Consider the following 21,795-nt stretch of genomic DNA (forward strand, 5'->3'; position numbering starts at 1 on the left):
GAAATGGCAGTTGGCCCTTCTGTGACAGGCACTGGCCTGGAAGACCATGTGATCGTTTGCCAAAGAGAACTCCTTTGGGAACGAGAATCCCCCTGATCCCTATTTCCACGCCCCAGATTTCACAGAAGCCGTGGCCTCGGGGGCTGGGGTAGGGGAAGCAGGTGGGTGGAGGTGAGGGGGCCTGGAGAAACTTCAAGAACCTTATCTAAGAGCCTTCCCTTTGCCGTGGAGAAAAACGACTTGAAACCCCCCTAGAGAAGAGTGTGGCTAATTGGCATGTAAGTCGGGGTTAAAGAACGGAAGGAAGAATCTGATTGTTTTTTTAAGTTACTGAGAAAGTGAGAATGTCGCTTTGGGTGGAGAGAAATAATTTTTTTCTGGAGTGTGTCTTTCTTTATGCTACAGACCCTAGTGGGCCGCTGAGACTTGCAAAAAAAAAAAAAAGATTTCTTTTAATCCACCTTCCTCTTTGCAAGCAGCAGTAGAAGGGCCTTTAAATCAAATGCAATCAGCAAACTTGTCTCTTGCACTTATTCCCCGCTTCACTCCCTGGAATTTGGCACTTGACGGATCCTGGATCTGACTTAAGGCTTTTTCCAAATCCAAGACTTGGGGAATTTTGTTAACAGTGCAATAAAATAACTTCATAGCGTACAGGAGGCACATTAAAGAAGTGGTGTGTGTGCACTGCTCTCTCTCCTTAAAATTAAAAAAAAAGAAATACAGACCATGTTTCTTTAAAAGTCTCCATCTGCAAATCCCATTAGATGTGCATATAAGGTTTCTGATGATTAATAGTTGCCTGCTCGGGTTTTGGTTGGAGGGGACCGTGTGTGTGCTGGTTAACCCCTCCCTCTCCTCTCTCACGTTTCACTTCAGAAATTTGTCACTCTCTCCCCACCGCAGGATTTAAAAGTGTGTCTCACAGCCCCGGGCCAGCCCTCTGCAGGCATTCGCCGCGGGCTCCAACACAAGCTCTCGTCAGCTGGCGCGTCTGGGCGGCGACAGTGAAAATGTCTAGTGTCATCGGCGACAAATACACGTCCAGGGGACCCCAATAGGCAGGCTGGTGTGTCGGGGGCGGGGGGACAGGCAGGAAGCCAGGAGTGAAGTCTGACATAGGTGTGTGCACGTACATCCGTGCAGCTGGCCACACGTGTGCGTACTTGAAGGAGACTTTAGTTTTGGTTTTTGTTTTGGTTCCTGGGGTGAATTTTCTGCTGAACATTTCCCCCTCTTATTTATTTATTTATTTACCTTTTTTTTTTTTTTTGCATTTTAAAAAAATCTGAATATAAACAAAGTGTAAGAATCCAAACTTTGAAAAGACTGAGGCGCGCGCAGCAGGAGACGGCAGATGGATCCGGTGGCCAGCAGCTGCATGAGGAGCCCTCACCCCCCGGCCCCGGGCTGGGGCTGCCTTCGAAATCCCCACGCTGAAGGCACTGGGGGTTCAGGGCTGCCCCACTACCCGCCAACACCGTTCTCCTTCCACCAGAAACCAGACTTCCCGGCGACAGCAGCAGCAGCATACCCCGACTTCTCGGCCTCCTGCCTGGCAGCCACCCCACACAGCCTTCCCCGGGAGGAGCGCCTCTTCACTGAGCAGCACCCCGCTTTCCCACAGCCCCCCGACTGGAACTTCCCCGTCTCCGAGGCCCAGCGCAGGCTCAACCCGGGCCCAGCTCGGGGCTCTGGGGAGATGGGGGCCAGCAGCCCGGGCCTGGTGGACACCACGGGAGGCCCAGGTGAGGATTACGAGGTCCTCGGGAGCACTGCTCATGAGACAGAGAAGAAGTCAACCAGACGGAGAAAGGAGAGTCCAGGTATGTGACCGAGGAGCAGCTGAGCGTTCCTTTGCTAGGTCACTTGCCCTCTCTGAGTCGAGCTGACCATGAATTGCAAACAATATTATCTAATCTACCTTTGGGGTTTGCCTTTGGAGTTTCTTCTACTCAGAGTTCTAGGATTCTCTGGTCATGGGGGCTGTATCTGTGCCCCCAGCACTCCTGGACCCCAGGAAGGTTATGCCCGCAACTGAATGAAATAAGATCCACAGAGATTGGGAGGATACATGGGATGGAGGCTCGGTGCGGGCTGGCAAGGGCTGGAGAGGGGCTTTCCTGAATCGGGGCTGCCTCCGGGTCATGCTTCTCCCCACCGAGCCCCAGCAGGCTCCAAATGGTCCCGGAGCCAAAGGGTTTGCTCACCAGGGGAGTCAGCTGAGATGGGAGCTTGGAGGGCTAGGACGGAGGCTGGGACCCCGGGGCATCAAGCAGAGCCAGGACCCTCTGTCTCTAGGATCCTAGAGGCAGAGAAGCAGACGGCTGGGATGTGGAGGGGCAAGGGGCGAGGAGGAGATGGATTGCAGAGATTTGGCCCTCAAGGTGTCTATCATTCTGCCCGTGTCTGAGCCAAGAGGGCAGCTCAGGGTACTAAGGTCTGGGCGACCCCAGGGAAGGCATTCCCTCCCCCCCACCCACGGGTCCTCCTGAGGGATCACCAGCCTTGGGAAAGTCAGGGGGGCAGGCAGCCAGGGAGACCCAGAGGCCAGAAGATGGAGTGGCCTGCTTATTAAGATCCCAGCTCCTGTCCATCTCCTCCCTGTGGTGGGGACTGGTTTCCCCCTCTCTCCATGGGGCCCTCCTGGCTTCTCGTGCTGCCCATTCACCTTCTGTCTGGTTCCCTGTCCCCACCTTGCCGCCCGTGTCCTCCTGAACCCATAGAGGACTTTTCTCCCAGGGCTAACCAGGGGCGGGCAGAAAACGAGAGTGTCAACCAACCAACGAGAACACTCTGTGCTTTGATTTTGCAGAGCACTTTCCATGTAGCACAGCTTTCCCGAGCATCTTCTCTTTGCGGAGCACTGGCCAAGGCCTGGGGGGGTTCAGAGATGAATATGGAGGTCTCACCCCCAGAGGGCTCAGACTGAGAGGGAGGAGAGGCCTGCAGACGCCTGTCTGACAGTGGATGTGCTATGACCAGAGAGGGGTTCAAGGTGCTGCAGGAAACACACGTTAGCTCTTTGGGGTCCCACCAGTGTGTGAAGTAAGCACAGCGGGTCTTACCAGTATCTCTGTGCTGTACGTGTGGAAAAGGAGAGACAGAGAGTTTGAGGAGGACCCTGCCAGAATGGGGTACAGAGAGCGCCCCCCTCATCTGGATTGGCCCAGGACTTTTCTGGGTTTAGCGTTGAAAGTCCAGCGTCCCAGGAAACCCCTCGGCCCCAGGGCCAATCAGGACACTTGGTAACCCCGGGATCAAGCTCAAACCCTGGACCTCAGACCCCAAATCCCACACCCTTCAGCAGATTTCAAGCATAATCCTCATTTTGAAGTATTTGGTCTCCACGCTTAAAGAAGCCCCTCCCCGTGCTCACAATGGATGGCCACAGCCTAATAGGAGGGCCCTTTAAGTCCCCGGCTGGTTAAATCCTCAACTCTTCCTAGCCCCGGCTGGAGATGTGCTGAGATGGGGCACTTTCTGCTTCTCCTCGCCAAGGGGCTCTCAGCGACTTGGCTCTGCGCCTGGCTGAAGAGCTCTCCCTGCCGGGGCCGCCTGCCCCCGTAGCTCCTCCATCTCTGCCCGCACCTCCCTCGGCCGCATCCAGCCACTTTCCGGGGACCTGGGAGCTGAGGCACTGGAAGGCACAGGCCAAGGGCTGGGCTTAGGCGCAAGCATTCTGCGGTCCAGCAAGCCCCACATGTGCCTTCTTTCCTTTGGGTCGGTGGCCTGTGGCACTGCGTTAGGGAGCGAGCCCACGTGCCAAGCAGCTGGCCATCCCAAGAGCACGTGGACTCCCTCCACTGAATGTCCTGCAACTCTTCGGGGCGGGGGAGGGGCGGGTAGTTCTTATCCAGGAGCAGCCCTGGGCTCCCCCTCTGTGTCCCCCCAGGAGCAGCGGCAATGGCGGCAGTCAGGCAGGGCACAGCAGGCTGAGTTTCATTCATTCTCTGGGGTTCCAGACCCGCTCTCTGTTCAGCATGAGAATCTTTCTGTCCCAGCTAGTTGCCTGAGCCTTCCTTTGGAATTGAACCGGACGGGGAGGAGGCAGGAAAGATTAGCTTGGTGAGAGCCTGAAGGAAGGGAAAAGCAGAGGAGCAAGGCCCCCAGCCAACTCTAGGAATCTGGAATCCAAGAGACAAACCCACAAAGAACCCCCATCCCACTCCACCAATTCCGAGCCACCGCGTGGAGTCTCTATTTAAACTTTTGACGTTTTGCTCATCTTGGACTTTTTGCATCAACTGTGATTTCTTAAAACATTGCATTAAAAATATTATTCCTCTTGATGACTGAGGGGTTCGACACCACTTGCATCTTGCGCCCAATGTGGGCGCCTCACATGCCTCACCCCGGCCCGTGCTAAGCTGTCTCTGAAGCTTAACCAGCCATCCATCAGAAATGTGTTTTCCGTAGTTCTTCATGGGCAGGCGGGCAGGTTGGTGTGTCGGCACCACAACCTTGGGCTGTGGGACTTTGGAAAACGTCTTAATTTCTTGGAGCCTCCATTTTCCCAGCTGTAAAATGGGATCGGAACCAAAGTACCTTCCCTACAGTCACTGTGAAGGTTAAAGGCAGTGATCCGTGAGATCAGCACGTGGGTTCAATAAATGGCAGCTGTGAGTGTTATTAGGCCCGTATTTCCAGAACCAGACTTCAGAACATGGTGGGGGAGGTGGTCCATGGAGTTGAATATTTCAAATACGCTGACTCAGAAATTCCTGAATCTGGGGTATAAGACCTGGGAACTCCTTGCAATTATTGTTGGTCCTCAAATCCAGTTGTCGTCAGTTAGGAGCTTGGAACCAAGAGACCTGCTGGAGAGGTTGGGGGGTGAGGTGTGCTTGGCGAAAGGGTCCCTTACTGGCTGGCCGAGGAGGCTCCAGCAACAGAAAGTTACTGAAAGTTCGTCTCAAGAGGAATGTTCTCTATTCTCCCCTCTCCTTCCGCCAGCCCCAGCTCCTCCCCTGTCATTCCCACTGGAAGTGGAGCTGATTTGCTCAAGTAAATGATGAGGAAAGCAGGGGCTCCCACTCAGAGACCTTCTGTTGGTTCACAGCACAGAACTGATTTAGGAGACCAGTGTGACGTTATCTCACCGCAAACACTCTCAGCCCCTGGCCCATGGGTGTCAAAGAGCCCTGCTGGCAGGGACAGCTGCGAGGCCACTGTTGCTTGCCCCCGATCTGTCCATCTGTCTGGCTACCGTGGTCGTCTTTAATTTATGGGAATGAGGGATTTCGCGGTGATTTCCTGGCGGGGTTCAAGGGAAGGTCGCGAGTGATCCGCCTGGCTGTAGGTGAATCCGATCGCCCGCCAGGGAGAGCCCCCCGTGCTTGGGCTCAGCCCTGCTCGCTGGTGCTCTCACGTGCTCCCTCTGCCTTCCTCAGACTCGCTCTGTCCGTCTCCTGAGGTTTATAAACCCTCCCCAGATCGGCCCCTTTCTCCCACCTGCTCTCTGCCCATAGCGCCCCCCTGCCCCCCACCCAGCCTTCCCACCTCTACCTTCCCTGCCGCAAGCCACACCAGTTCACTTGCCCCACAAACACACCCCGCTTTTTTCTCCCCCCAACCCCATTCGCCGAGGCACTTTCCCTTCCTTTCCTTCCCCCACTCCTCTGCCTATGGAAGTCCTTATTTTAACATCCAGCTCAAAAGCCACCCTCTCCAAGAATCTTTCCTCTCTTTTTTTAAATGTATGGCTCCTCTTGTCCGTAGCATCACTTCGGTGAAAGCCGTTGAAAAAGTTGCAAGTTTTAGTATCCACTAGAACCTGTGCTGATTTTCTAAATAGATAGCTCGTAACTTCATAAAGGAGTTCTTCTGAGATTTCTTTTTTTTTTTTTTAAGATTTTATTTATTTATTTGAGAGAGAGAGAATGAGAGAGAGCACATGAGAGGGGAGAGGGTCAGAGGGAGAAGCAGACTCCCTGCCGAGCAGGGAGCCCGATGCGGGACTCGATCCAGGGACTCCCGGATCATGACCTGAGCCGAAGGCAGTCGCTTAACCAACCGAGCCACCCAGGCACCCTCTTCTGAGATTTCTTACCATGGGACATCTTGTATTTGAAATCTCCTCTTTAAAAATGATGATCAGGGGCGCCTCACTGGCTCAGTCAGTGTCGTGTGTGACTCTTGATCTCAGGGTCTTGAGTTTGAGCCCAAAGTTGGGTTTAGACATTATTGAGAAATAAAATCTTTGAAAAAAGTAAACGAGTAAATAAAAATTATGATAAAAAAATACATAACACAAAATTTACCATCATGATCATTTAAAAAAATTTTTTTTAAGTTTTATTTATTTAAGTAATCTCTACACCCCACATGGGGCTTGAACTCATGACCCCGAGGTCAAGAGTCATGTGCTCCTCTGGCTGAGGCAGCCAGGTGTCCCAAATCGTGATCATTTTTAAGCGTATAGTACAATAGTGTTAACTTTATGCACATTGTCCTGCAACAGATCTCTAGAACCTTTTCATCTTAAAAATTGAAACCCTATATCCATTGGAAGACAACTCACCTTTTCCCGCTCCCCCAGGCCTGACGAATAGCGATCTACGTTCTGTTTCTTAGAATTAGACTACTTCAGGTTGCCAGTCTGCCTCAGGCTTCGCAGGGGTGGTGGCCAGAGCAGGGCTAATGTGGGACTGTACCATTATATTGGATGAGGAGTAAATCTAAACAGAACACGGAGTAACTTTAGGCCAAAGATAAACCCATCTCACTTTGTCTTTTAATAGCAAGTATTATTAAAGACTGATCTAAAAAAAGTTAGACTACTTTAGATATTTCAGATAAGTGGGATCATGCAATATTTGTCTTCCTGTGATTGATTTATTTTACTTAGCATAATATCCTCCAGGTTCATCTGTGCTGTAGCAGAGAACAGATTTTCCTTTTTTAAGGATGAATATTATTCCATGGTTGGCATAGACCACATTTTATTTATCCATTCATCTGTTGATGGACAGACACTTGGGTTGCTTCCAAGTGGGCTATTATGAATAATTCTGCAATGAACATGGGTGTGCAAATATCTCTTCACAATTCTGCTTTTGAATTCTTTTGGATATATACCCAGAAGTGGAATTTCTGGATCCTACAGTAATTCTATTTGTAATTTTTTGAGAAACTCCCCTACTCTTTTCATATGAGATGATATCTCATCATGGTTTTGATTTGCATTTCCCTAAGGCTTGGAGATGTTGAACATCTTTGCGTACACTTGCTGGCCAGTTGTAGCTATTCTTTGGAGAAATGTCTATTCAAGTCCTTTGCCCATGTTTCAGTTGAATTGTTTGACTTTTGTTGTTGACTTGTAGGAGTTCTTTATATATTCTGGATATTAATCCCTTATCAGCATATGGGTTGCAAATATTTTCTCCCACTCTGTAGGTTGCCTTTGCATTCTGCTGTTGGTCCCTTTGCTGCATAGATGTCTTTAAGTTTGATGTAGTCCCATTTCTCTGTTTTTGCTTTTGTTGCCTGTGCTTCTGGTGTTATATTCATGAAATCATTGCCAAACGTAATGTCATGAAGATTGTCCCCCATGTTTTCCTCTAGGAGTTTTATAGTTTTAGATCTTATGTTTAAGTCTTTTTTTTTTTTAAGATTTTATTTATTTATTTGAGAGAGAGAGAATGTGAGACAGAGAGCATGAGAGGGAGGAGGGTCAGAGGGAGAAGCAGACTCCCTGCTGAGCAGGGAGCCTGACGCGGGACTCGATCCCGGGACTCCAGGATCATGACCTGAGCCGAAGGCAGTCGCTTAACCAACTGAGCCACCCAGGCGCCCTTAAGTCTTTAAACTATTTTGTTTATTTATTTTTTTAGAGAGAGAGAGCATGTGTGTGGTGGGGGGAGGGGCAGAGGGAGAGGGAGAGAGAGAATCTTAAGCAGACTCCATGCCCAGTGTGGAGCCCAATACGGGGCTCGATCTCACGACCCTGAGATAATGATCTGAGCCAAAATCAAGTCTGATGCTTAACCGACTGAGCCACCCCGGTTCCCTTTAAACTATTTTGAGTTAATTTTTTTATATGCTGTAAGGTGAGGGTCCAGCTTTATTCATTTGCATGTAGATATCCAGTTTTCCCCACATCATTTATTGAAGGTTGTCCTTTCCCCCCTGTGTAGCCTTAGCACCTTTGTTGAAAATCCTTTGACCATATATGTGAGGGTTTACTTCATAAGTATTCTGTTCCATCGTTCTCTATGTCTGACTTTATGCCAATGCCATACGGTTGTGATTATTGCAGCTTTGTAATATGTTTTAAAATCAGAAAGTGTGAGGCCTCCACCTTTGTTTCTCTTTCTCGGGATTGTTTTGGCTGCACAGGGTCCTCTGAGATTTTTTCTATTTTTGCAAAAAATGCCATTGGGATTTTGATAGGAATTGCACTGAATCTGTAGATCACTTTGAGTCATAAGGACATTTTAACAATACTAAGTCTTCTAATCTAGAAACATAGGATGTCTTCCCATTGTGTTGTGTCGTCTTTCATTTCTTTCAAAATGTTTTGGAGTTTTTAGTGTATACATCTTTTACCTCCTTAGTTAAGTTTATTCCTAAGTGGGCTTTTTTTTTTCTTTTTGATGCCATTGTCAATGTAAATTATTTCCGTAATTTCCCTTTCAGATTGTTCATTGTTCATGGATAGAAACGCCACTGATCTTTGTGTGTTGATGTTCTATACTGCAATTTTGCTGAATTCATTCATTAGCTCCGAGAGGTATTTTTGTGGAATCTTCGGGGGTTTCCATATACAGGACCATGTCATTTGCAAACAGAGATCATTTTACTCCTTCCTTTCCAATTTAGATGCCTTTTATTTACTTTATTTTATTTTTTATTTTTTCACCTGACTGCTCTGGCTAGGACCTACAGTATTATGTTGACTAGAAGTAGCAACAATGAGCATCCTTGCTTGTTCCTGATCTTAGAGGAAAAGCTTTCAGTCTTTCATCATTGGGTATGAGTTTACCTTTCATCCAGAGTTATAGCATATGACTGCCTTTCTCCCTAAAACTGAAGTGTCTGGAGGGCCAGGATGGTATCTGATTCACCTATGTAATCTCCCTCGCGCCTGCTGGAGCATTTACCCCAGGAGGAGCTCATTCACTGTGTGATCAGTAGTCTCCATTACAGCCTGGTGTTCATTCATTCATTTTCTCCCCTTCTTTCTGAGAGGGCCTCCACTGGCTGGCCTGAGGGTTTCCACCATGTGTGATATCCTTCTGTAAAATGCATCAGGACTTTTATAGTCTCACTCATGAAACAGTGTGCAGAGAGCCCGACTTCGATCATAAAACCAGCCCGGGTCAGGGCTAGTGCTGGGGTCAGAAAGACACATAAACAGCCACATATGGAGGCTGGGCTGACTCTGCATGATTCCCCATGGGGTACTCAGGTCAGCGCCTAAGTACCAGGGCCACCATGGCTGCTGTGGCTGAGCAATGAGGTGGACCCCATGGCAGGACAGTTAAGGGGGGCGGCTGTGGCTGGGCAGCTGGAGGGCGCAGCTGTCCTAGGGACACGTGGCTATGTTTCCGGTCTAGAGGAAAGGGCACCTTTTTCTAATTTGCAGAGAGGTCTCCTGTGGACTAGCATCAGCCTTGCCAAGCACCCCCCTCCTGGCCTTGCTCCCTCTCCTTAGTGGTGAGCACCCGCTATGAGGATCTGGGGGTGGGCAGGGGATGTGTCTTAGTCCACCCGGGTTGCCAAAACAAAATACCATAGACTGGGCGGCTTAAACAACAGACATTTATTTTCTCACAATTCTGGAAACTAGAAGTCAAAGCTCAAGATGTCAGCCAGTTTTAGTTTCTCTGTAGGCTTCTCTCCTTGGCTGGCAAACGGTCATCTTCTTGCCATGTCCTCACTCGGTCTTTCCTCTGTGTGTGGGCATCCCCGGTGTCTCCCTATGTGTCCTAATCTCCTCTCCTTATAAAGACACCAGTCAGATCGGATCAGGGCCCACCCTAACCAGCGCTTCATTTTAACCTAATCATCCCTTGGGCGATACTATCTCCAGATACAGTCACATTCTGAGGTCCTGGGGGTTAGGACTTCAACATATTCACAGGGGAGGCAATTCAGCCCATAAACGAGAGGCACAGGGACAAGGACAAGGTTTTGGCAGTGGCACCAATGCTCCAGTCAAAAACCTTTAGTGAAAAGCAACATCTCACAGGGGTGCGCGACCTCAGAGTTTTCCTGGCTCAAGGTTCCTTTGGCCACTCCAGCTTTCCCACTCAAAGCATCGTTTCTGGCTACAAATAGATCCCTGCATGCTTATCTTATACCTATAGGGAGAGACACTTTTATTTTTTATTTATTTATTTATTTTAAAGATTTTATTTATTTATTTGACAGAGAGAGACAGAGAGAGAGCACAAGTAGGCAGAGTGACAGGCCGATGGAGAGGGAGAAACAGGCTCTCCGCCGAGCAGGGAGCCGGATGTGGACCCCAGGATCATGACCTGAGCCGAAAGCAGCCGCTTAACGGACTGAGCCACCCAGGCGCCCCAGGGAGAGACACTTTTAGGAATGTATCTAAAGAAGTGGGCTGTTTGGCAGAGGAAGAAGGAAAGGAGGTGATAATGAAATACACGGACAACGTCCGTGTCACTTGGGTCAGCAGAGGGACACTGAGTACCATGCTGGGTGATCTCCTATCCATGCCCACCCTCCTTGCTGGGCTGCAGCCTCGTAAAGGGGGGCGGGGCAGGGGGGCGGGGTTCAGGGGCTAATGTCAAGTGCACTGGCAGGGCAGACCCAGACTGAGTCCCCATCCACAGCTTCCGTTCTGCGTGAGCTCGGGTGAGTCCCACACCTCAGAGTACCACTCTCTGAAAAACGATCGTGGTATCCACCCCATAGGGTTGCTATGGGACAAGATAGGATCACAGATGTAAAGACACAGCCAGCACTTGGTAGCCCCTCAATCCATTGTTCCCAAACCCACAAAAGAGCCCTCCTCTTTTCAAAATCTTCCCTGATCCTGGCTGCATCCCAGGTGGCCTGTGCTCAAAGCCTGGCAAAGCAGTGACCCGAGGACAGAGGGGGCCTCGGAAGCCTGCTACCAGCTGGGCCGGCCTGTGTCTGCAGGCTCACTGGTCCAGGGTCACTGCAGTGCTGGGCAGGGTGTGGTCTGAGGGGCCACAGCGGCAGCAGCCCCTCTCGTTCCAACTCAACCCCAGAACCCCCAGCGAGGAAGAAGCCTTAGGAGCCAGAGTGGCCAGTGTGGAAGGAGAGACAGGAACTCCACGTTCCTCTTGCCTCCTGCCTCCTGGTCAGAGCTCCTGCCCCCTGTCAGGCAGAGGTTGGGGCCCCCATCAAGACCCTTAGCCACTGTCTGAACTCAGAGGCATCAGCACAAAACCCGTGACCGAGCCCGCCCAGGCCCCACCCAGATACAGTCTGGAAGTTCTGCAGAAAATCAGTATCCACCAAAGCAACAAAATTCTGACCAGCACCTAAGACAATAAGGGCCCAAAGAGCCGTTGGGCTCTAAGAAGGTCAGTGGAGAGGTAGCCTCGGCCCTGCCTACCGCCGGCCAGGCTAGGGGCTCAGGAGTCCTGCCCTACTCGCCTTTTTCTCTGGCTTGAGCAAGTCAGGGCGTCTGGGCCCAGGGAGGTCGGGATGAGCCCAGAGGCAGAGCAGCTCTTTCTGACGGCAGGACTCGAGGTCCCTGCAGGCCCCAGGAGGCAACCCCTTCCCCCCAGTGCCCTTTCTGCTCACTGAGCTGGGCTTCCCTGGCCTGTGGCCAGGATTCCTCCCCCGCCCCCCATCCCAGCCTTTTCTAGTTCATGTTTTCCCTGTTTTCCTTGAACACAGTGGTGGAGGAACAGTGTGAGCAGTGGGGCCTGGTCCTAAAGCCCACACTTCCTTTGGTGACAGCTGAGGGCGACATCTGGAACGTATAAACACAAACAAAGTCCACAGCTGCCCATGCCTCCCCCCAACCCATCTCAGAGGCTTGCTGCAGCTCCCCACCCTCATTTCCACTGCCTCCCTTCGCCTTCACCTCTCTGCTCCCCTCTTCCACGGTCCCCCACACCCCATCTCATCGCCCATCCATTCCACTCTTCCTCGTACCTCATAGCCTCACTGCCCCCACCCCACAGGGGTCCCTCAGCAAAGACTACTGTAGCACCAGGCGTTTCCATTCCAGAAGAATCTGCTTCTCTCCCAGAAAACATAGTTCGAATTCCCCAGCCCCGCTGCTGGGCTCCTCAGAGAGGCTGGGAGCCCTCCCCATGTCTCTTCGGTCACCTACCGGAGACACAAAGGGCCCAGACATTGAGGTGGGTGGGCCTCACTGGGACCCAATGAGAAAGGAAGCCAGGGAGGTCCTGGATGCAAATACCCAACTGGTCTCGGGCTGGTTCCATCTGGGTCCTATCTATTTTGATGGGCTTTGACTCCTCCTGAAGTTGAAAGTATCAGAACTAACAAGGATGTCAAAGGCCAGCACTGTGACAGCCCAGGAAGCCCCAGACACCGTTTTCAGAGGGTTTGCCAAGGTCTCCCCTGCTGACATGATGCCCCAGGGATGCCCCCCCACCCCGCCCCTGACCTGCACACGGACACGTCCCTGGGGCGAGCACAGCCTCCATGCTGGCCACACCCCTCCCAGGGCAGCCCCGGAGTGGTCCCGGGGAATTCCAGCAAGCCTTTTAGTCCCTGGGTCTTCATTTCCTCCTCTGTTCCATGGGCTGATGTGTACCTTATCTACCCTACAGTATACGTAAGGGGACGCAACAGGAAGCAGCCTAACGTGTGAAAATAGCTTCCGGTCACGGAAATCTGGGTTTGCGGTCCAGCCCTGCCTTGAGGCCCTCTCTCGCCTACTCTAGGCTCCCCTGTAAAATGGAAAGGTGCCCAGAGATCAGCTCTAAGCCTCTTCCGGCACTACTGTTCTATGATTCCGTAGTACATATGCAAGCCCCAGAGACGTTTACCTCTGGGGAAAAGAGATCCATTGTCAACTGCGGAAGTGTTATTTGAATGTACCGCATGTGACTTTCTATCTGGTCTTGGATAGGAATTTATGTAAAACGCTGTGACCACTGCGGAGTAGGGATACAGGCCTCCAAAAAGGCGTGCTCCCCAGAGTCTGTCTGAACTTCCTTGCAGTCCGATAAAGCTGTCTGCTAACTTTAGGAAGGCCTGCCAAAACTGACAGCTTTTTGTGAAATAATTTACCTTGGATGGTGTAAAAGCTCACGGTGCGGACCGCAATCACACATACATCCTGTTTGCGTTGCTCTGGGCACGACGGCCCCATCACGGCCAGCTGGCCGGCTCTGGCTCGGAGGGTCCCGCGCGGGGGCTGGGGCAGGACGGAGCTGCTCCTCCTGAGCCCCGGAAGGCAGCCTGCTGAGCACCAGCCTCCTCCCTCTGCACCCCTGCCCCTGAGAGAGAAGCAGGGCCAGGACGCCTGAGATGGGACTCTGGTCCGTGCTAGGGACTGTGCCTGGAACCACGCCTCCGCTGGAAGGCTGACATAACAGTGATCAGACACAGACCCAAGCAGAGACGCAGAGAAGTAGCGCCACGGTGCTCGGGGTTAACACGCGTGACCCGCGGCATTTTACCTTCTCGGCAGCCTTCCGAGCATGGTGCCTGGAGCTGTTCTTGTTTTGCAAAGGAAGAAACTGAAGTTCAGAGAACTTGAGACACTTGCCCAAGGTCAGAGAGCTCTTTCTTGGAGCCTGCCCAGGCCCGGATTCTCCAAGGGCTCCTCAGACACATCTCCTCCATTCAGCTCGGGGCGGGGAGCTTTGCACATCAGCAGGAGACAGAAACTCCCTGGCAGAGCCCTGACCTGTGAGCTGAGGACCTTGGGAAGGCCGGGGAGGGCCTGGGGACAGAGCACCCAGCAAGACTCCAGATCTGACGGAAGGGAGGAACTAGGAGCCCAGACAAGAATATTTGCAACCGGAGGGGCCTCAAATTCAAGGCCAGGGGTTCTTAACGGAAGAGAGAGTAGGGAGAGGAGAAGAGGATGTCAGGGCTGCATACTGGGAAAGGACTCTGACACCAGTCCAGTCCCGTGCCCCTCCCCATGAGGAAACTGAGGCCCAGAGTAGGAGGCAGGCACCTCAACGAAGGTGTACTCTCCTGGGATCAAACTATCCTGAGGGTAGTGTGCATGTGAGCGGGCAGACTAACCCCCACCCCGCTCCCAGCCTGAAATGACTCCTGGTTTGTCTCCATCCTTCTTTTTCTATGTTGATGACAATGTTGCAGAACAAAGAGAACCAGAACTTCCACTTCGATTGTCATAGCTAGCCTCCCATACTTCAGGCCCTCTTGTCATTTCTAACGGTGATGAGAGGCCTCTTCCCTGAGAGGCTGATGAGGAGCAGCTGTCCTCTGGGTGCCCCTCTCCCACCCGCCCCCCTTCGCGGGTGTTGCCCCAGGTTCACTGACTTCCCAGCCCCAGCTCCTCTGTCCCATTTCCTCTTCTTTCCCACCCTGAGGCCCAGCGCCCACCTCGGGACAGTAAGAGGAGTGGGGAGGTGGGCAGGGAGGGGCCCAGTAACCAGTCCAAGATCAGCTCAAAGGGGTCCTCTCCCTACCTCCCCTCATCTCTCTTGGGAGGCTAACGTGCAGGACTGGAGAGAGTGGGCTGTTTTCCGGGATTTCATAGGCACCCGTGTGCACCTAAGCAGGCCTGGGAGAAGGGGAGTGTGGGTGAGGGCATCAACCCAGGACAGGGCCTCCAGGAGCACTGGGTGTGGAGACTCCAGGTCCAGCCCTGAGCCTGCAGATGCAGATGAGAAACTGAGGCCAGCATTGACCACTGCACCTCTAGTCAGATGAATCTGGGTCCCAATCTCAGTTCTGCACCCCGCCCCCCCCCAAACTGCTGGACACACCAGGCAAGTTCCTGGGCCTTTCTGAGGCTGCTTCCTCCTCTGTATACCGAGTAGGATCTAGCAAATGTTTAGCAAGTACTGTACCAGGTACAGTAACAAGTGAGAAAAAGCAGTTTCATCCCTGGGGGGAGAAAGAGAGCGCTATTAAATTATCACACAACTCCACAGGACGATGCTAAAGGGGACAATAATAGTACCTTCTCCTGGGGGTGTTTGGTGGAAAGGATGAAATGGATCTGAGAACATAGAAGCCTTCAAGAAACCACAGCTGGTACTCTCCCAGCCCCTCAGATGGCATCTCTCAGAGTGGAAGAATTGGAAGAATATGTTTTTGTTTAAGCACTTTAAAGTTTTAAAAGCATTTTCCCCACACAAGAGCTGGTCCAGGCTTCCCAGTAACCCTGGGAGGTAGGTGCTTTATTGTCCCCAATTTCTTGATGAGGCGACTGAAGCCCAGAGAGGTTAAGTGACTTCCTCAAAGGCCCCCAGCGAGGAGATGGAGGCCTCAAACCCTGACACGAGTCATCTTGGTTTTACACCCCCTCAGTCGTGAAAGGGAAGGGCTGGGAACCCCCCTGAGCCCTGGGACAGGAGTGGGTGGGAAATGAGCCGGGTCTCTGCCGGCCGGGATGTGCTCTGGGAAGGCTGACCTTCCTTCCCCGGCCGGCGGCAGCCAAGGCCGGCTCACTCCTGGGGATCCCCGGCCTGGGGCTGCGCGTCCTTCCCTCCAGCCCACGCTCCCGCTCCCGCTGGAGGGGTCTAGGCCAGCCTTCCCCCAAGCCCGTGGGACGCGCCACCTTCCTGCCCCCAGGCGCGCCCCGCGGGCGGCCAACCCCGACCCCGGCAGCAGGGCACTGGGGAGCCCCCGGGGGGGGGACGGCGCCCCTCTGCCTTCTCGGTTCCCACAGGGGCGCCCCGATTGCTTTACTATGCGCCCTCCACCGAGCCGCCACCCCGGCTCCGCGCCCGGCTCCTGGGTGGCGGGGATGGAGGGCCTGGAAACTGAAACACAAGGGACTGAATGGAAAGCAGGAGAAGGAACTGCAGAGAAGGGAACCAGGGGGCTGCGGTTCCCGACTGGACTGGGGCTGACGAGGGGTCTCCACCTCCCCACCCGCACTGCAGTGTGGCTGGCTGCTTTGTGGGGGGGTCTTCCCTGCCCTCTACCAACCCATCAAAAAGCCCCCACCCCCGGGCCAGCCCCCGACAACAGGGACTCCCCCCAAAACAAGGACTCCCCCCCAACACACACCCTGGCACAGATGAGGTCCCTAAGGGGGCACAGGGTGGGCACACCGCTTTCAATAAAGCACCTAACTCTGAGCCACGGGGCCTCCAGGTCTGTAAAAGGACAGTGAAATGAAAGACTTCCAAATTTTAGAGCCCTGCAAGAAAAATGGTTCCTGTAGCCATTCACCGAACACGTGGCCCGCATTGTTAATTGTGTGGGTGTCTTGGTCTCCTTCGGGCCGCCTCCCCACCCAGCTCCACCACTGAAGTGAAGGTAGAGCCGCCCCTCAGCTTGCTCGGGGGGATAACATATAGTCCCTGTCCTTTGTACAGCACTCTACAGTTTGTAACCCCTTCCTACGTGGATTTTACTTGAACAGCATGTGAGTCAAACTGCCTGGGTTTGATTTCTGCCTCAGCCAGTCACTGGCTGGACCAACTAGATGAACTTGAACAACTTGCTTAAACGTCTCTGGGTTTAGTTTTCTGGTCTATACAGTGTGGGGCTAATACAAGAACTCACCTGGCTGAGTTACTGGGAGGATTAAGTGGCTGATACATGTAAGGTGTTTGCTCCCCGCACCCCTGTTAGCCGTTATGATGGAGCTCCTGCTGTCTCTAACGCAGAGCCCAGAACTTTCCAGACTTGGCCCCTCCCGGTATCAAAGTGGGAAAGAAGCTTAAGGCAGCACTTCTCAGTTTACATGTGCGCACAACTCCCCTGGGGATCTGGCTAAAATGTGATTCTGATTCAGCAGGTCATGGGTAGGGCCCGAGATCCTGCAAGTCTGACCAACTTCCGGGCCCTGCTGCTTGGCCGTGGTACCCTCTGAGAAGTGAGGTCTTAGAGCGGGGGTTTGTAAACTTGACCGTGTGTCACAATCACCTTGAAGACTTATTGCTGGGCCCCACCCCCAGAGTGTCTGATTCAGTAGGTCTGGGATGAGGCCCCAGGATATGCACTTCTGACAGTTCTCAGGTGATGGTGATGTCTCTGAGGACAGAGAGCCTCAGTTTTAGAACCTTTGCCCCACAAACTTATAGCCATTACTAATGTCAAACGGGGGGTGGGGGGGGTGGAGGTTGGATAGTAGAAATCATTAAACAGCCAAGAGCAGCTTCTCGTGCTTTGGGGATAAAAAAAGTTTGGGGTAGGGGCGCCTGGGTGGCTCAGCCCTTAAGCGCCTGCCTTGGGCTGGAGTCACGATCCAGGAGTTCCGGGATCGAGTTCCGGGATTGAGTCCCGGGATCGAGCCCCGCATCAGGCTCCCTGCTCAGCAGGGAGTCTGCTTCTCCCTCTTCCCCTCACCCCGCTCATGCTCGCTCTCTCTCTCTCAAATAAATAAATAAAATCTTAAAAAAAAAAAAGTTTGGGGTGGGGGGTGTGGTGGATGCACCTGAGGTTGGGAGCCAGAAGACTTCCCAGTTCTCAGGGGGTTAAAGCACTAGAAGGAATGATAAAGGGACAATGTGGGTTCTTTCTCAATATCCTTTAAAAAACAAGAGAAACAGGGGTGCCTGGGTGGTTCAGTTGGTTGAGCATCTGCCTTCGGCTCATGTCATGATCCCAGGGTCCTGGGATCGAGTTCCGCATCGGGCTCCCTGCTTGGTGGGGAGTCTGCTTCTCCCTCTGCCCCTCCCCTCTGCTCATGCTCATGCGCGAGCTCTCTCAGATAAATAAATAGAATCTTTAATATAAAATAAAATAAAAAATAAAAACAAGAGAGACAAGGGAAGGCTGCCCTGACTCTTAAGGACAAAAGAAAGGGAATCTCTGTGGCTCACATGTTCCCGTTTGGGATGCTTTCTCCCCAGACAACCAGGAGAGCCGAGGGAAGCCCGAGGGCGGCAGCAAGGCTCGCAAGGAGAGGACAGCCTTCACCAAGGAGCAGCTGCGGGAGCTCGAGGCCGAGTTTGCGCACCATAACTACCTGACCCGGCTTCGGAGATACGAGATTGCCGTGAACCTGGACCTCTCCGAGCGGCAGGTGCGGTCCAGGGGGCCCTCCTCCTCTGGCCATCCCTCCTTTCCTCTGCTCTCTCATCCCCCAACCTTCCCACCACTCCTCCCTGAACCTTCTCCTTTCTCTTCTCCCTCTGCCCAGTCCAGTGGTTCTCAAGGCTCTACCTGAATCACCGGCAGAGAGTTTAATAACACCGATGTCTGGCTTTAGAGATTGTTTTCATTGGTCTGGGATAGAGTCCAGACATCAGCATCTTTTCAAAGGTTCCCTAGGTGGTTCTCACGTGCAGCCAGGGTTGGAACCTCTGATCTGGTTATTCCCAAACTTGAGTGTGCACTGGAATCACCTCAGCCCTTGTTTAAAATGCAGATTCAAAGGGGCGCCTGGCTGGCTCAGTCAGTGGAGCAGACGACTCTTGATCTTGGGGTCATGAGTTCAAGCCCCATGTTGGGTGTAGAGATTACTTCAAAACTAATATTTAAAACTCAAAAAAAAAATGCAGTTTCCATAACTCTGGAGAGTGACTTTGCAGTAACAATAAGTGGGACTGGGAGTCTGCATTTCTAGTAAGCTCCCCAGGTGGTTCCTGGACACCTCTAAAAAAAAACTTCCTAGCCCTTTTGTTTGGGGTTTTCCCTCAGAGCATTCCACCCACACCCACGTTCTAACATGGAGTAAAGTATTATAATAATAATAGTATTTGATAGCAGCTTTCAGTTGATGAGGGGCTCTGCCAGAGTGCTCGGTTTAGAAAACTAAGATTCAGATCCTGCCTCTACCACTTCCTAGCCCTGTGACCTCTGGGACTCGTCTCCTGACCTCTCTGGGTCTCCAGGGTCATGACCCCACCCTGCGGGTAATGCTGCAGCTGAGATGAGAAAATACGCAGACCAGAGCTATCTAAACTGACAAGTGTTTTATGAACGTGCCTAAGGATGAGACTGGTGATCCTCTGCTCCCAGACCCTTGGGTAACAGAAGCTAGAAGGAGGAGGTGTTGACACGGGAGGGGCGGGGCATGTGAAAGTGGGTGGGGCCAAATGCCAAGTGACTTTTAGACCCTGTGCCCAGACCGGCAGGCTTTCTGACACAAAGACAGGGAGGCACAAGAGAGGTCTCTGGGCAGATTGATGTGTCCTCCCTTTTGTCTCGATTCCTGGTGCCTTTGGAGGAGCTGGGCAGGACAAGCGGAGGTTCCAGCTGGGGTCCCTGGAACTGCAACCTGCTGTCTTGAGCATCTATATGGGGAGGTAGTTGCACCTCCCTTGATGACCAGGTTCCTTTGCTTCCTCCGTCAGGTCAAAGTGTGGTTCCAGAACCGAAGGATGAAGTGGAAGCGTGTGAAAGGGGGTCAGCCAATCTCCCCCAATGGGCAGGACCCTGAGGATGGGGACTCTGCTGCCTCTCCAAGTTCAGAGTGAGATTCTCCATGGAGAAAGAAAGACTGAGGACTGAGCCCCCTACCCAGCTACCCTCACCCCAGTCCTCACCCAACCCCACCTTCACCTTCTCCCACCGCCCCCCTACCCAGGGCAACCTCTCCACATCTTGCAATGACTCTTAAACACGAAGCTGTTCAGCATCCCTGGGAGCCTTGAAGTTTCCCAGAAAGTTCTCTCCAGTTTTGCTCTGTCTTAGCAGACCCTTCCCCAAGGCCGTTACTTCCCACAGTTCTCATGGAATCATACAGAAGCCCGACTGGACCCAAGCGAATCTGGGAACAGCCCCAGACACACTGCTGCTCGGGGTCTCTCGGCTGCTGCCCGCCCCTCCTGCCACCCCCTCCCTCCGACACCAGCAAGCCCTCCTCCAGGCCCAGACACCACCTGGTCCGCTGCGTGAGGAGTCTTGGGACCAGCTAGTGACGTGTGAAAGCAAATGCTCCAAAGGAAGGAAATGACTAGAACACATACACACACCCTAGACTACCCTTCCTTTCTGGGTTCTGTATCTGAGGCTTTGGGGAGCCTTCAGTTGTCCCGAAACCCCAGGGAGAATCAGTATGAGGAGCGTTGAGGACAGAAACTCAGCTGCTGCCAATCAGAAACCCAGTCCTTGTCTCCCAAAGTTGTTGGCTGAATGGGCAAGTTTATAACACGGGCTGGAGGAAGACGGTCGGAGAAACAGCCTGGTGTAGGTGGTCCCCATACGGGCCCGTTTGAACTGGCTTGACTGCGTGGCTGAGAACGGACCCAGGACAGCACCTGCCTCTTCGGAGTCGATTCGGGGATAAAGCTGGGACTGCTGAGCTGGCCCCAGAGCCACAGAGCAGCTATTCCTTTTAAATCCACAGTTTGGGGATTGAACACCTATCCAGACACTCACATTATTGAGTTGGGGGCTGGGAAGTGTTTCCATGTCCCGAGGATGAAGAGATCATACTAGGCCCAGTGAGTGACAGCCTAGAAATGTGGAACCCTGCAGTAGAAGTATCCTGTGCTTTCAAGGGACCCGGTCTGCAAATGGCGACAAAAAACCAATCCCTCTTTCTCCATGGGATGCATCTGAGCCCTTCCAATGTGTTCCACGATTGCTGTTATGACGGGAAGAGCTGCTAAGTTTATGTACGGGAACTGCCCAGATCTTCTGGGGTGACACTCCAGGACTGATGGCCAAACAGCCTGGGGTGACCCAAGCCTTGGAGAGAGACCCCTGCTGGCCCCAGTACTCTGTCTCCCAACACCAGCTGGTGTTGCAGAGGGAGGTCAGCAAGAGTTTGGAGCTCTTGTGTGTAGATTTAATCACTCACATGTAAAAAAAACCCCACCTCCCCATCCCGAAAGGACAACTGCTCTGGAAAATGATTGCCAAATGAGATGGCTGGTTAGAGCACGTGTCATTTTTTTCTAAAGCACATTTCATATATTTTCTTAAGATTACGTCAAGTTAACGGTGCAAGGTTAATTCACTTAGTAAGAAAACTCTTGGAGAAATAAAATCAATAAAAGAGCATAGTTCTCAGGCCTTTTTCTTTGCAGAGCTAAGAACCGTGTTCTCTCTGTGGGCAACCCTCTGATGCTCGTGTGATGATCAGCCGGACAATGTCTAAAAACAAAGAAAAAAAAGAGAAAAAATCACTTAGATCAAGGTATCCCCTTTTAGGTTCTTCAAAATGTGGGGGTGCAAACGTCATCATTGGAAAAACTATGCTGCTCTCCCTTTGCAACTGCATTGTCCTCATTCCCCCTTATAAAATGTTAGCTGTCAGTTTCCCTAACCTACGGCTTATCAAATCATTGAAGTTCTGTAAACAAAAGATGAATTCTTTTGTTAATAAAGGAATCTTGGCCATAAACTAACCACCCCTAACTTGGGCGGGGGGAGGAGCAGAAGGAGAGGAAGAGAGAGAATCTCAAGCAGACCCCCAGCTGAGGGCAGAGCCTGACACGGGGCTCGATCTCACGACCCTGAGATCACGACCTGAGCCGAAATCAAAAATCAGACGCTCAGGTACCCCAGGTGACTGAGGCACCCAGGTGCCCCCTCCAATTTTTAAGTTCAGAATTTGTAGGTTTTGTGTCTCAGGATAAAACAATATACATCAATAGTAATAAAAAATGCCACAAGAAGAAATGTCCTCAATCCTATGTCTTTTTAATTAAAAAAGATTTGTCTCACCAAGATGTTAGCCATGGACAAAATAGAACTGGCTACAGAGAGGGGACGGAGGGAGCCAAGAGAGGAGACCAGGCCAGGTTTCGGCCTTGAGGC

The 21,795-nt window shown here is 52.1% G+C and overlaps 1 protein-coding gene across 3 annotated transcripts; it reads left to right on the forward strand.

Annotated features, from left to right (window-relative positions):
* Positions 1 to 486: 486 nt before the first annotated feature.
* Positions 487 to 21,034, forward strand: MEOX1 (mesenchyme homeobox 1). Of its 3 annotated transcripts, XM_006738799.3 has the most exons (3): positions 881 to 1,826; positions 17,937 to 18,109; positions 19,383 to 21,034. In XM_006738799.3, exons 1-3 carry the CDS (start codon positions 1,358 to 1,360, stop codon positions 19,503 to 19,505), a joined length of 765 nt encoding a protein of 254 aa, XP_006738862.1. In that variant the 5' UTR covers positions 881 to 1,357; the 3' UTR covers positions 19,506 to 21,034. The 3 variants fall into 3 exon arrangements, with proteins under 3 accessions (XP_081661033.1, XP_006738863.1, XP_006738862.1); XM_081804907.1 differs by lacking the exons at positions 17,937 to 18,109; positions 19,383 to 21,034 and adding an exon at positions 10,378 to 17,929 and having other exon boundaries at positions 487 to 1,826; XM_006738800.3 differs by lacking the exon at positions 17,937 to 18,109 and having other exon boundaries at positions 768 to 1,826.
* Positions 21,035 to 21,795: the final 761 nt, after the last annotated feature.

Source organism: Leptonychotes weddellii, chromosome 15 (genome assembly GCF_054177405.1).
Source record: "Leptonychotes weddellii isolate Sample4059 chromosome 15, ASM5417740v2, whole genome shotgun sequence".
In the NCBI taxonomy this organism is placed as follows: Eukaryota; Metazoa; Chordata; class Mammalia; order Carnivora; family Phocidae; genus Leptonychotes; species Leptonychotes weddellii.

What these genes read in the sequence shown, in the direction of transcription:
- MEOX1 (XM_081804907.1), top strand. Translation starts at nt 1,358, where the DNA reads ATGGATCCGGTGGCCAGCAGCTGCATGAGGAGCCCTCACCCCCCGGCC. An exon ending in ACGGAGAAAGGAGAGTCCAG is followed by an intron (nt 1,827 to 10,377) that starts GTATGTGACCGA and finishes TTTATTTGACAG; the next exon opens with AGAGAGACAGAGAGAGAGCA.